At 37.4% G+C, this 12,994-nt stretch overlaps 1 protein-coding gene across 9 annotated transcripts in view; it reads left to right on the top strand.

The window, feature by feature from the left end:
* ANAPC10 (anaphase promoting complex subunit 10) overlaps positions 1-12,994 on the top strand; it is a 156,949-nt gene that overhangs the window by 24,278 nt on the left and 119,677 nt on the right. For 5 of the 9 annotated variants that reach the window (XM_048942067.1, XM_048942064.1, XM_048942065.1 and 2 more), the window contains one exon: positions 8,112-8,491. The exons of the other annotated variants lie outside the window; for them this stretch is intronic. In XM_048942067.1, the coding sequence (XP_048798024.1) occupies positions 8,112-8,342 (231 nt within the window). In that variant the 3' untranslated portion in view covers positions 8,343-8,491. Of the gene's footprint in view, positions 1-8,111; positions 8,492-12,994 lie in introns of those variants that run through there. 9 annotated transcript variants of the gene reach the window in all.

Genomic DNA, 12,994 nt, shown 5'->3' with positions numbered 1-12,994 from the left:
GGTGTTGTTGTTTAATGTGGCAGAGCCCCCTGTGATCTTAAGCTTGCTGCCCTTCTTCTCAGTGGGATGGGGGAGAGAAGTGGGGAGGATGGAGGGAAGCAACGTCTAACTCTTATGTTGAGATAAAGCAATTTACTCAGAGAAAAGGATGATAGTTTTGACTCTCTCTCTGTATATATGCATGTATATACCAAGTGATACACAAGCAATTGCTCACTACCCACAGACAAATACTCAGCCAGCCTCCCAAGCAGCATAAGAAGACTAAAATGGACTCCCATCCCTTTTGTAACTCTTTCCCATATGATGTCATGTGATAAGGAATATCCCTTTGATCACTTCAAGTCAGCTGTCCTGATTCTATCCCCAGCTACTTAGCTTTTTGGTGAGAACAGCCTTGGCTCTGTATGATGCTGCTTAACAAAGTGCAAGCATCAATGTGTTAGCAGCATTATTTTTATCCAGGAGCTAAAACATGGCTTCCTACCAGATGTTCTGAGGAGAACAGTTCCATCCTAGCTGAAATTAAGGCTATATCCACCCCTTATTCCATATCATTTACATCATGCTCGGGTCCCACAATTTCTACACATCCTAAAAAATTACTGTCACCTATCTTGTTTATTAATATCTATACACAATATTTCCATGATCTATGGGTCATCCATGTAAGTTCTCCATAATATTCATTCTGTGTGTAACTTTAAGCTCTGTCTTTCATCTTTCAGTCTGAGAGAGATGATTCACAGTGAGTTACTTTGTGCTGAAGTTAGCTCTGGTTCTGTCAGTTTGTTCTCTAACCTCTGTAGTTCTTACTGTAATACTGTTAACAAGACATATCAACTGTAATGATGATGAAATACAGTATTTTATAACGGTTTAACACGGTAAAATTCCAATTACTGGTTGTTCTCACCCAGCTTCAAATCACCTGAAGGTACACAACAGATATTGCCACCCTTCCACGTTACCCACCACGTGCACCCAGTTTCTTGAGCAAAAGCAATCTTATGAGTAGAATCATAGAATGACCAAGGTTGGAAAAGACTTCTGAGTTAGATCATCCAGTCCAACCATCCACACATTGCCAGTATGTCCTGCTAAACTATGTTTCTTGGTATGACATCTATTGGCAGATCTCTGAGTGCTGACTAACCAACTAGCTTTTGTGTAATGTGTGTCCCAGTGTTTGAGTATCCCAGCAGTCATTGTTCTCAGTGTAGCCAGTAACAGTCCATTGCATTGTTCAATTTTTTCCAGCGGTTGCTGTGTGGTAGGGGATGAGATATTCACTCAGTGCCATGTTCTTGGTCCCAGTGTTTATGAAGTTGTTTTAGAAGTGAGTCTGACTTGGTTCTTTCTGGGGTGCCATGTTGCCACGAGACTTGCTTTTCAAGACTCGGGATAGTATTTTGGGTGGTGGCCTTGGGCACAGGATGTGTTTCTATCCATCCAGGGGTTGCTTCCATTACTATAAGCACATGACATTTGCCATGGTGAGTTTGTGGGAGTGTGATACAATCCACCTGTTAGGCCTCCCCATGTTTGTATTTCTGCAATTGTTCTCCACAAGAGGCTTTATCTGCTTCATTTATGTATTTGCAGCACATTACACATTCATGGATAACCTGTGCAATAGCCGCCAGTAGTATGGTATAGGGCAGCCCATCCAAGTAAAGCAAACTGTCCTGTAGTCTGCTGCCATAGGGATTGCAATGTGTGACTAGTCTCTTATGGCATATCATTTGGCTCCCTTTGAGTCAGCTGATACTGAAATTCCAGAATGCCTGGCATAGCAGTGCTTTACCCCCGTGAGACTTCATTCTGCAATAGGCCGCTATAGTCCGCTGTTAGCTTTCACACTCCATTGGACTTCTGCAGTAGCTTTATGAGTGTTCTGAAGCGTGAAAGAGTCTTGTGATGACTCCTTGGTTCTCCTGTTGATGGATCAAGTGATGAATGGGAATTAGGGAATCCCAGTTGGTGTCATATCACTGCTGGTGTGCAATTGAAGTAGCGAAACATAGCACCCTACCTGACATTTGGAAGAAAAAAAATTGCCCCCAAACAAGGAAGGTAGGCTTAATAGTTCTGTGAGAAAAGTAGAAGGGTAAACTTCTGCCATTTGGTTTTACAGTCTGTTTTATACAGAAGTATTTGTATTTGTCGTTTGGATTGAGTAGTACAGATGAATGGATGGAAATATGATTGTATATACCAGTATCTCAAAGAGTTGTTGTATCATGGTAGAGCTGTAATGATAACAGTAATGCTCAGCTTTGTCAGTGCATGTGTGCAGAAAGATTATTTCCAACAAAGAAAATGGTCTCCCTTTCTCTTTCTATATATGCATAGGAAAACAACTGGGAGTCATGTCTTGCATATATCCTGGGATGCATTTGTAGTGACTCTGAATTTGAAGGTACTTGAAACGGTTTTAAACTTTGTGCCTTAACAAAAGATAGCTTTATAGGACAACAGAGATTCTGCCTTGTTTCGATGATGATAACTACAGTAAATGTAGTAGACAACTTGGGTATGATAAGCCTATAAGAATAATTAGCAGTTTGAGTTTTGTACCACTTGAAAGAGATCTCAGAATTGAAATAATATATCTTTGTATATTGAAAAGAGGTCAACTTTCATTTCCAGTAGAATTAAATAACAGTGGAAAAACTTGTTTTCATATGCTGCCTTAAAAACTATGGTGTGGCTTCCATGTGTGAAAGTAACTAATGAGCAGACTTCGTACAGAATACACAAGTACATTCTAGGCCTGTAGTGCTATGAAATGCTAAGTCTGAAGGAACTGAACTTGTTTAAATATGACACCAGACTGGCCTCAGATAATGTATGGCATGGGATAGGTTGGAGGCTGACATCAAGGGCGTTACGATCTTTCATTTAGGCAGCTGCAGGGAAGTCACAAAGGAGTTGCTATATCCAAAATATCCCTGATGCTTGTTATTTCCAAATAGTAGGAAAATGTGTTTTGCTCAGATTCATTTGCTGTCAAGCTTCTGTAATGTCAAAATTGGAAGGCTCTTTGTCCAGTTGAGTTGTCTGACTTTGATTGAATTGTTCTTTGACTCATGAAAATGTCGCCTTTGTTAGTAGCATCCCTTTTCTATGCTGTTATTGGCCAGCTGAAATTAAATTTAACAATGGGACTTAATAATGGGCCTGAAAGATGTATTAATATTTTATTTTTTTTTGAGAGCTTCTGATTCTTTAAAGGAGACATAAGTACAACTGCTGATGATAATGTACCTCAGCTTCTCAACCACTCTGAGAGCAGTAGTAGAGATGGAATAGGCAGATGGATAGGCAGATGGAACAGGCTCTGCACAATGCTGGCAGTCCATATTCAGAACTGTGAACTCATCTTTGCTTGCCCTCCTACTCAGAGAGCAGGTCCAGGGTAGGCCTTTGGGACAAATGTGTACCAACCATGTTTCACTGTTTTTTTTTTTTAATGGATTTTGTGTTCAGAAAACCTAATTCTGTCCACTTGTATTGGTTTTTTTTAGTAGTTGAATCAGATGGATTTGTTTTTATCTGCTGCCTTTAGCCCTTTCTCACTGTTCTTGAGTGTAAGTTACATAATTTCCCTTTAAAGCAGGAAACATAAATAGTTTTAGCGTTATGCTATTGAAAAAGTATGTCTTCTTCCTTAGGAAACCTAAAAGAGGAAGTGTATTGTTTATTTGACTGCTTATTCTATAAGGAAGCCAGCAATACCAGTACAGATTGATTTTGCTATGGGATTTTTAGTCCTTCCCTTATCTGTATGAAGTTCATCAGGTTTTTCTGTTACTTACTTTGTTTTTGTATGTATGGTTTGCATCTTCTGTGGCAGAGCTCCCGTTAGTGGTAATAGTAGCTTTGCTTAATGCATCTCTGAACTACGCGAGAAAATGAAGAAACAGGATTATCAAGTTGATGAGGATTTCCATTTACCCTGTTGTTTCTGCTTTGGCTTTTAAAATTATGTAAATATATACTCTCACTCAAGTAATCCGTATGTGAAGCCGTAGCACGCAAAGGACAGGAAAATAAAGCAGTGGAGAGAAAGCAGGAGAAGAGATAGATAAGAGTATATAACAGCAGCAAAGGACAGGTGAGTGACTTTCCATTTCAATTTTTAATCCCTTTGTTTTTGCATTTATTTTGACTTTCTCACTCTGCTTCTCTACCAAACATCTCAAAATTTATCGTAGTAGAAATGAGTTTAAGCAGCATAACTTAAGCATACTTAATAAGGTGAGAGCAGTAGGAACTGTCCCAGGTCACTAATATTTAACTTGCATTGATTCTTTTTTAAGTAACAAAGAAGTCTTTAATTTTCAAAAATTTTGCTTATGGAATTAGTAATACAGCTGCTAAGTAAAACTTTGCTGGAGGACAGTTACTTGTGATAGATTCCTAATGAATAACTTGCATATGAGAGAAAAATACAGGAAGAAATTTAAATGTGTCATTTGCTTACAATGGATTTAGGCTTTAGGGTTAGGATGGAATATCTATATACAGTGGTTAGTGCTTTTTAAAGAAAACAATTGAGTGCAAAGTCAACCGAAATGAGTGTAATGTATCTACTGTCAGTATAGTTGCCGGTGGCCACCTGTACCTGAGCTATGACCTTTTCTTTTTTAAGACTTAGTTTCTTGAACTTTTATCAGTGTTCAGTTCAAACTGCCATTTCCTGTTTGAGGTATCTGCTTTTGGTTCAATTCCTTAAAAAGTTTCAGCCAAAGCAGTTTAGTTACAAGAAGGCGGTTAGTGAAAAGTATGCTGTTTTGCTTGTGTGAGAATATTCTGGTGTCTTTCTTTGATGCTCCAGTGCCCCCAAGCTCTGAAGCAAGGATTTGTAATTTGGCAGGAGTTCAGCCTTTGTGTTGAGCTTTTGCCTCCCTGTAAAAATCCACCCAAATTTCCAGACCGGTTTACAAGGCTTTGAAAGATTGCCATTTGCATGGGCTTAATAGGAATTTCTTAAAACTTCATAGTAGGTTTCCTTTAGATTCTGTTCACGCTGTGACTGCTTCAGGCAGAGATGAACTGCATATTTCATCCTTTTTCTGCTGAAAATTGTAATGCCTGGATCTGGGTACTGACATTGAACCAAGAGTGGGCAGCGTATTGTCATGTACTGCCACTGCCTATTCCCATTCCTGTTTGTTCTTCGTAATAAAGGATGGATACGAATGAGAAATGTTGAGCAGTGTGTGTCATGATCCCCTGTTCGGGGATTGCGGAATACGTGCATAGCTGGAAAAAATATTTCATTTCTAGTGAATGTTCAGATAATTGTTGTGTTTAAGCTTCAGTAGTTGAATGGATTTCAAGGTTTTAATGATGTCACTGAACTATGTAGGCGTCAGTTAAAAAATGGCAGAGACATGAAAAAAATTACAGGATGGAGATGTTATTTAGACAACTTAAATGCGAGCTTAATTTCTTCAAATGACCAGATGTAAATCTAGACCCCTTGCACTATTCAGCCTAGAACTTCATTCGTGTGTCTTAGGCACTTATTCCAAGAGGCAACTATTAGATTAGAAAGGGGAGCAGAATCTATTTTGAGGATGACTTTGGGGTTTGCACAATAAATTCATTTGTTATGGAAGCTGGAATTTGAGGAGTAAGCAACGCACAGATTTCAGGAATAATTCTAAAAGGTGCCTGAGACAGCTGAGTACTGCTTGAGGACTTCTCTGCTTCGTTGTGGTCTCTTCACAGGATGCACTCAGATAACTGCTCATACATTCTGTGTGTTCCAGTAGCTGATGTAAAAACTTCATCAACTTGTGGAGATGTGAACTTGGTGGGAGCTAAACCTCATCTCAAATACTGTGTGTAGCTAAGGACTTAAAATCTAGGTTTAAAGTAGGCGACATTTGACATCTGAAACTTGGGATTATTTTAATCTGAACTTAGTTGCCTGTTTTACATTTGTATAAATTACTTCTCATCACTGCATAAAGGCTAGGGAAGAAATAAATTGCCTTTTATAGGAGGATTGAAAAATAATGTTCCATGGACACGTGTATTTATCCCCTTCTATCGATAGGGGATGAAACCAAATATTAATACATATGTAACTTGAAGATGTATCCTGATATAGGAAGGAACTTAATGAAGTTTCATTTGCAACTGCCATAATTGTAATGCTCATCTTTGGACCTTAGTAATGTTCTGAGCATGTGATTTTTTTTGTACGTGTAGGTAACAGGCATTTAACTTAATTTAGAGCGAACAATTCAGTTCCACTGATCTCAAGGTACCTCTTTGTTTCTGGAGGTGAAGACCTTTCACTCTATGTAATTAATTTGACAATAAACAGTACGAGTCTGAACTGTATTGGATTTAACTGAAACTGATGAGACAAGGTGAATCAAGTAATCAATTTCTAACTGTTCCAAGCATGAGTTAAAAACATGAGTTTTATAGATCTGAAACTTAACTTTTCATTTTGAATCATCAGTCGAACTTCTAAAACTTTGAGAGTAATATTAAAATGCAAGTTTGATTAGATGCGACTTATAAAATTTGCTACTAAATATAGGCTTTGTACCTTAGTATTAGTTGAATAAAATATTACTGAAATGCTCATTCTTTCCATTTATTGCGGAGATTAAAAGCATGCTTGCTATTATCAGTTGACAACTGTGTTACATAATGAATTTCCTGTTTGTAAAGCTGCTTCAGCAATGGATCAGTTTTATCGCTATATAAAGCTAGTTGCTACCTGAAGCTACCTATGCTAAAAAAGATTTGATAGGCTTTTCTGAAAAGGACAGGGTTACAACAAACATGTGAATGTGTATCTGTGAAAGTTTCCGCTTAGGAGTGTAACTATTCTGCTAACACTCAATGAATTTAATCATTTGGGATCGATCTGTTGGAGAACCTGCGGCAGTGGAAAGAATATTTTAAACAAGTACCTTAGTTGCATTTCTTTTTCAAATTACACCAGTTTTAAGATACGCATCTTTTATCTTCGAATGGTTCTCCAGGTTCTTGATAATGCCTCTAAAATAGCAGATTTCATGTGGATCTTTAAAAAGCTTCAGCGAAGGCAACTTGTTTTAAGCATTTGATGGGATTCTTGTCATGCAGTGTGTTCAGGAGAAGGATGAGACAGTTGAGCTGCCCAAGGCATACCTCTTCTTCAGAAGAACTCATCTGCTAAAAACAGCGGTTTAGCTGTGTGAAGTTCACTTGCTTGTGGAGAACTGATTTATTTCTCTCCCACCCCCACCATTCCCCCTAGGAAGTCTTCCACTGGCTTGTGTGCTCCTCCACATGGTCTCTGAGCTGTGCTTTGAAGTAGGGCAACTAATTTTAATCAAAGATGTCACTATGCTTCTGCGTAACTTCTAGCTTGGTTTTAGTACGCTGACGTGTTAGTGATGTGGTTTAAAGTTAACAAAATGCAATTCTTCATTTGATTTCATGTTGGCTTCTGTAGGAATAAAAAAAAAAAACAAAACATATTCAACTTGGTTGGTTGTGTGAAAGCAAACTCAGAATAGGCTTCTAGAATGTAATTAAATGGCTGTGCAGCAATTGTTATTTAGCCAGGCATCTTTCTTGACACATAGGTGATTCTGTGGTTATCCTGCATTTTTTTCCTCCTTCACCTTCTTATTACTTCTCAATATCCCTAATAGCTTAAGAAATTTGGAAAAAATTGCTTGTACATTTTTAGTTTCTTTTCTATGTCATTCTAGAATACTTCAGTTCAGAGTGCATAAATTAGGATTTAAAAAATTTACAAATGTGCATTCTGTCATTGTGAGTTAGTAATAAGATCCAAATGTTTTGACTTGGCTTCTTCATTATTTTTTTTTTTTAAGATGAAGGCATAAATTTAAGAGCAGATTACTAAAGACAAAAGCAAATAACCATAGTCAAACAAATTAGTTTGTCTCCAGTTGCATCAGCAGTAAGTTAGCTGTGGGTATTCAATTACATTGCTTCAGATGGGTTTGAAAAAGTAACTGAAATCTGACCAGCAAAATTCATCTGTGTTAGATAGGTTTAATATGTAATAGTTTATATTTACTGTTCCTGAATGTTTTGCTTTTTTGTCTTGTTCTTGGCAGCAACTTGAATTAGTGGAACCAAGCGGCTGGATTCATGTTCCTTTAACAGATACCCATAAGAAGCCTATCCGCACATTTATGATTCAGATAGCTGTTCTAGCTAATCACCAAAATGGAAGAGACACTCACATGAGACAAATCAAAGTGTACACCCCAGTGGAAGAGAGCTCTATTGGTAAATTTCCTAGATGTACAACAATTGATTTCATGATGTATCGCTCCATAAGGTAAAATTTCCTAATGGTAAATAAAGGCATCTTTTTGATGGCAGTGTTGTTGTTAAAATATTTGATTACTTAAAAGCAAGGTTAACTTCAGTGTGATGCTGTGTTTACATTTATGTTTTGTATGATTTTGAAATAAAATCTTTTATTACAGTATTTTTTTTTTTTAGAGTGCAATTTTTCATTACTTTGATTCTTTGGGTGCATTGCATTAACTGGGGTGGGGACTTGGTTTGTTTAAGAAGTGCATTTGTGACATGTAATCAGTGATTGATTTGATACAGTGATTATTTTTTTTTTTTACCTCATACATTATTTCCTCCTTGATCGTGCATGGAAGTGATAGTTCTACTGTTTATTCCTTCACCTATAAGCTATGCTTTCAAAGAGCCTTCTTTCTGAGCACCGTAGTTTGAAGACATTAACAGTCCTCTTGTCTGTCCTTGTTTATGTTTGCTCTTCTTTTTTTCTTCTATTCTCCATTAAGAAGCAAGGATTTAGCCTTCTTTGTAACTACAAAGTAGATGATAATGAGATGAGTAAGAACTAATCTTTCCAAATGACGTAGTGTAGTATATATGCTTCAGTGGACAGATTGAGTGTAGGTTATCTAAATACATGCTGGCTGTTTTGAACAGGAGTAATTAAAAAGAGACCGACACCATTTCTGCTATGACTGCACCTAGAGGTGCATTCCTTGAAATACTGTAAGATCAAATATATCATACAAGACAATTGTAGACATGTATAATAATGTTTCTTTAATGTAAGTGTATTAAAAAGTACTGCAAGGGAAATGTGTACTTGGCCTACTTGCTATGAATAGGAATACTTAACACTTAGTAATTAGGCTGAGACAGGAAATAATTATTTTAGCGTTCTGAAAAAGTGAAGGGCTTTAGAAAGTAGGCTGTTCAAGTAAGGGATTTTTGAAGTGTTCAGTAGTGATCTAACTCAGTTGTTCTTCTGAGCACTATGGAGGTTAATGGTAAAATTGAACTAATCTCAACCAAGGAGAACTTAATAAAATTTGTAATTGAGTAAGAAGAGACTAATTCTTATGGAGTGTTGTCAAACAATGACGTTATGTCCTCCAGAAGATAATGGAGGTGACACAGAAAATCGTTGACAGAGAAGGATGAGGATTCTACTGTTGAAAACCTGAAATCCTTCATATGCTCTAATGGAGTAAGCTGATGTTGATTCAACAGTTGTGTCTTTTGGCTGAACTCCACTGTCTTCAGGAAGGTAATTAAAATGAGTATTGTCTGGTAATGTTGTTTGTAGTGCATGAGTAACCTGAGTTTTCCATTAAATGCAGGTTCAGTCTTTAAGAGTATCATACTGGTATTTTGCCCTTTCTGTATGAAGGGTGGCAGAACTCCTGTTCAGCTGAGCAGTAACCTTAACTGATTGTTTTTTCCAACTTGAGTGTTTCTGTGATGCTTTTTATCATGTCTCAGGCAGTTCTGTGAATTTTATGGTATGGTGTCAGGGAGATTGTGTGCGTTTCTGTGAGCTTATTTGAAGCAGAGGTGGTATGACTTTGTATTTTAATCTTGACATAAAGAAAAAAAAATTTTGATAAATTACAGAGGAGAGTTGGTTACAAGGTATGCAGTTATCTGTGTATAGGTTATCTGCAGTTATCCATCCTAGCTTTGTTGTCACACTGCTTTTACTTCCTCATGATTATTCCACTGATAATTCTGTGGTAACTCTAAATCCTGTCCAGGTACAACTAAGATACTTTGAGGCAAAGAAATATTTTAAAATACTCTCTACTCCTATTGTATGGCATGTATTATATACTTCAGTAATATATACGTGTATTTTCTCATCTGTTCAAGGGACCAGTCCTCGAAGTAAGTGTGAATGCATTCCTTATTAACCACCCTGGTGAGTGATTTGCATAGGAGTTGAAGCGTTGTCTAAACAATCAAATGGGTACAAGTTGTTAAAGGTACATATGTTTAAAGCAATTTTTAAAGCCAATCTGAGCTGATAGGACTGGTTCTGCTTGGGAATGGATCTTTTGTCTTGCTTTTTGTTCAGGGCTCCTACATCTTTGTGGAAGAGGTACCAAGTACTTGTATACAAAATACAAAGTTGTCATTCCTGAAAGCAGCCTGACTATTACATGACTCTAAAATCAAAAAGGCTGTTAAAGTAGCTGTAAGAAATGGTGGTACCTGTATAAAACTGGATGCTGTTAAAGATCTTTGTTGAAGAGGGGAACTGTGCTTAAAAAAAAAAAAAAAAGTTCTTGCTGTCTTTTTCTAAACATCAAGGTGTTTAAGGCTCTGTAAAGGTGAAGGCTGTAGTTAATTTATTCTTCTATCAACAACAGATTTAGTCTAAGGCTGTACGTTCCACTATTTTATTTTTGCTTTATTGCCAGTATTTACCATTCCCAAAACTGTGCTTTTACAGTTGCTTCTCTGGTCTCTAAACTACATCTGTGAAATCAATCCTTGGCCCTTTTAAAATGAATCTGATTTTAGTATTGGGTAGAAACAGTACTCTTAAGGGAGTGAAAAGTGAGTTGTCATGATGATGAAGGTGGGAGAAGATGAAGAGAGTACAAGTGGTAACCCCTTCAGCTGCTGCTGAGGGGAAAATATATGACTGTGCCTGAAAGGCAGTGTAAAAAGACAAACTCATTACTACAGTTCTTGTCTTGCTCTTTGTTACTCAGTATTACTGTAAACAAATATGGTGGCTATGCTGAAGCCAACTTAAATCTTTTCTGTTATTTCATAACAACTCTAGAGTGCATTGGTATTTAACATCTGTGAAAGAACATTTGTTTTAATGTTGCTTAGTCACATAAGGCTGTTGATTTAAGTGATAAGATCCCAGAGGATTGTGTCTGTGTCTAGGATACTACTTACGTATTAATACACTATTTTGCGTTTGAGTTAGGATAAACAACCTGGTCTGCCCAAACTTTGCTGGAAGTTGCCATGCATGTTTTGTGTGTAGCTGCAGCTACTTTTTTTTTCTTTCTTTTTTTTTTTGCCACAGTTCTCTGGGATGTCATCACTTAAATAAGGAAATTGATGTGACTGAGTGCTAAAATTGTTGAGCAAATGAATTTTTCCAAGGACTGACGCTGTCAGAAGTTCATGTAATGTTAGTTTAGTTGGAGTTTGTAGATTATCTGGCCAAGTGCTGCTTTAAAAGGCATCAACAAGTGTTGTAAACTGTAGTTAACTGCTAAGGTAAGCTAGAGATCCAAGATCGCAAACCTGTAGAAACACTAATGTGTTACCATTGTACTGAAAACATGCAGAAAACGTTCTTAGGCTCTTGTATAAATAAGTACTGGTGGAATACTATATCCATTTTGACATTGATTTCTCTTCAGTGTGTGGAGGAGGGAGGAGGTTAAATGGGAATGGGAATAATTTTAGTTCAGTATACTTGCCTCTCGTATTCACTGCCTGCTCAGTCTCAAAAATTTCCTTGCTATCCTTTAATATCACCTTACATCAGAACTACTTTTCAGTGCAGTTTTAATTTATTTTTCCACACATGCGTGCTTTGGTTGTTGTTTGGAAGGAGGCAAGTACTGTAGTCTTCAGTGTGTTCTGGTTGTCTACCTGTCTTTAGAAATAAATACAGCACATTGTTTTTAGTAAGCTGATACATAACTGAAGGTTCTCTTAGAATTATTATTTTTAACCAAGTAGCAATTATCCAAGAATTAGATCCAAGGTTGTTCAGTGAGTTTGCTTCTTGTGCATTGTGAGAGTCTGAGAGAGAGAACTGTAAGCTGAGTGTATTGTTGTTAGGAAGAGGAGAAAAAGCCGTTGATGCCACCTTTTTTCCCATGATGACCTATTGTGGCTGTACCTTGTAAAATATTTGGTAACTTGCAGTTACTTTGTGGCTAATGTCAAAAATGAGCAACAAAATTACTTTTTCTGAAGTTGATGGAAATAATGCTACTTAGGGCAAAATAGCTCACAGTGTGTCTTCACAGGTAGATGTGCTTTCACACTGCAATGAGGTTGGAGGTTGAGTTCAAGCCATTGGTAACTCCACGTTGAAGCTATGAGACCAGTTGATTATTGAACAGCTGGCACGTAAATTGTTTTTCTGAGAGCTTGAGGCTTAATATGAATAAAGTATGAGAGATCAAACACTGAAGGTTGTTTAATCTAGGACTTGCTTTTCTTTATCTGTTACAATAACTTCAGGGAAAGCAACCAAACATGATTTAGGATTGCAATCCGTGTGTACACAGAAGGTGAACCAGAAGCCCAGATCAGTGGTGCTGATAAGTGAAAATGGGTGAACTCATTTCGGCTGGCACAACTGAAGGATTTCAGAGAGCTTTCCGTTGTTGGGAAGGTGGGTGATGAATTCAGCCGAGGCAGTGAGCTGGGACTCGAGGCAGCGTGCTTGCATTTGGATGAAGTGACACCTTTCACAAAGCAACAGTCAGAGAGAATGTCTTTGACTCTGAAACTGCAAGTGAAACAGGTCCCAGTGCAATTTATTACCCACTGTGCTAAGTTGAGCTAGCTACAGAGCAGAGTGCCGCATTCCCTAGATCAGGATAAAAAGATTGGACGTAGTAATTACAGATTAAATTAAATTACGTTAAATGCTGTAAATATAAAAAGTGTCAGAAACTAATGTAATAAGCTT

The sequence above is a fragment of the Lagopus muta genome, chromosome 4 (assembly GCF_023343835.1).
Source record: "Lagopus muta isolate bLagMut1 chromosome 4, bLagMut1 primary, whole genome shotgun sequence".
Taxonomy (NCBI): Eukaryota; Metazoa; Chordata; class Aves; order Galliformes; family Phasianidae; genus Lagopus; species Lagopus muta.
Note: the sequence above shows the minus strand (reverse complement) of the source record. Positions and strands in the feature narration are given on the sequence as shown.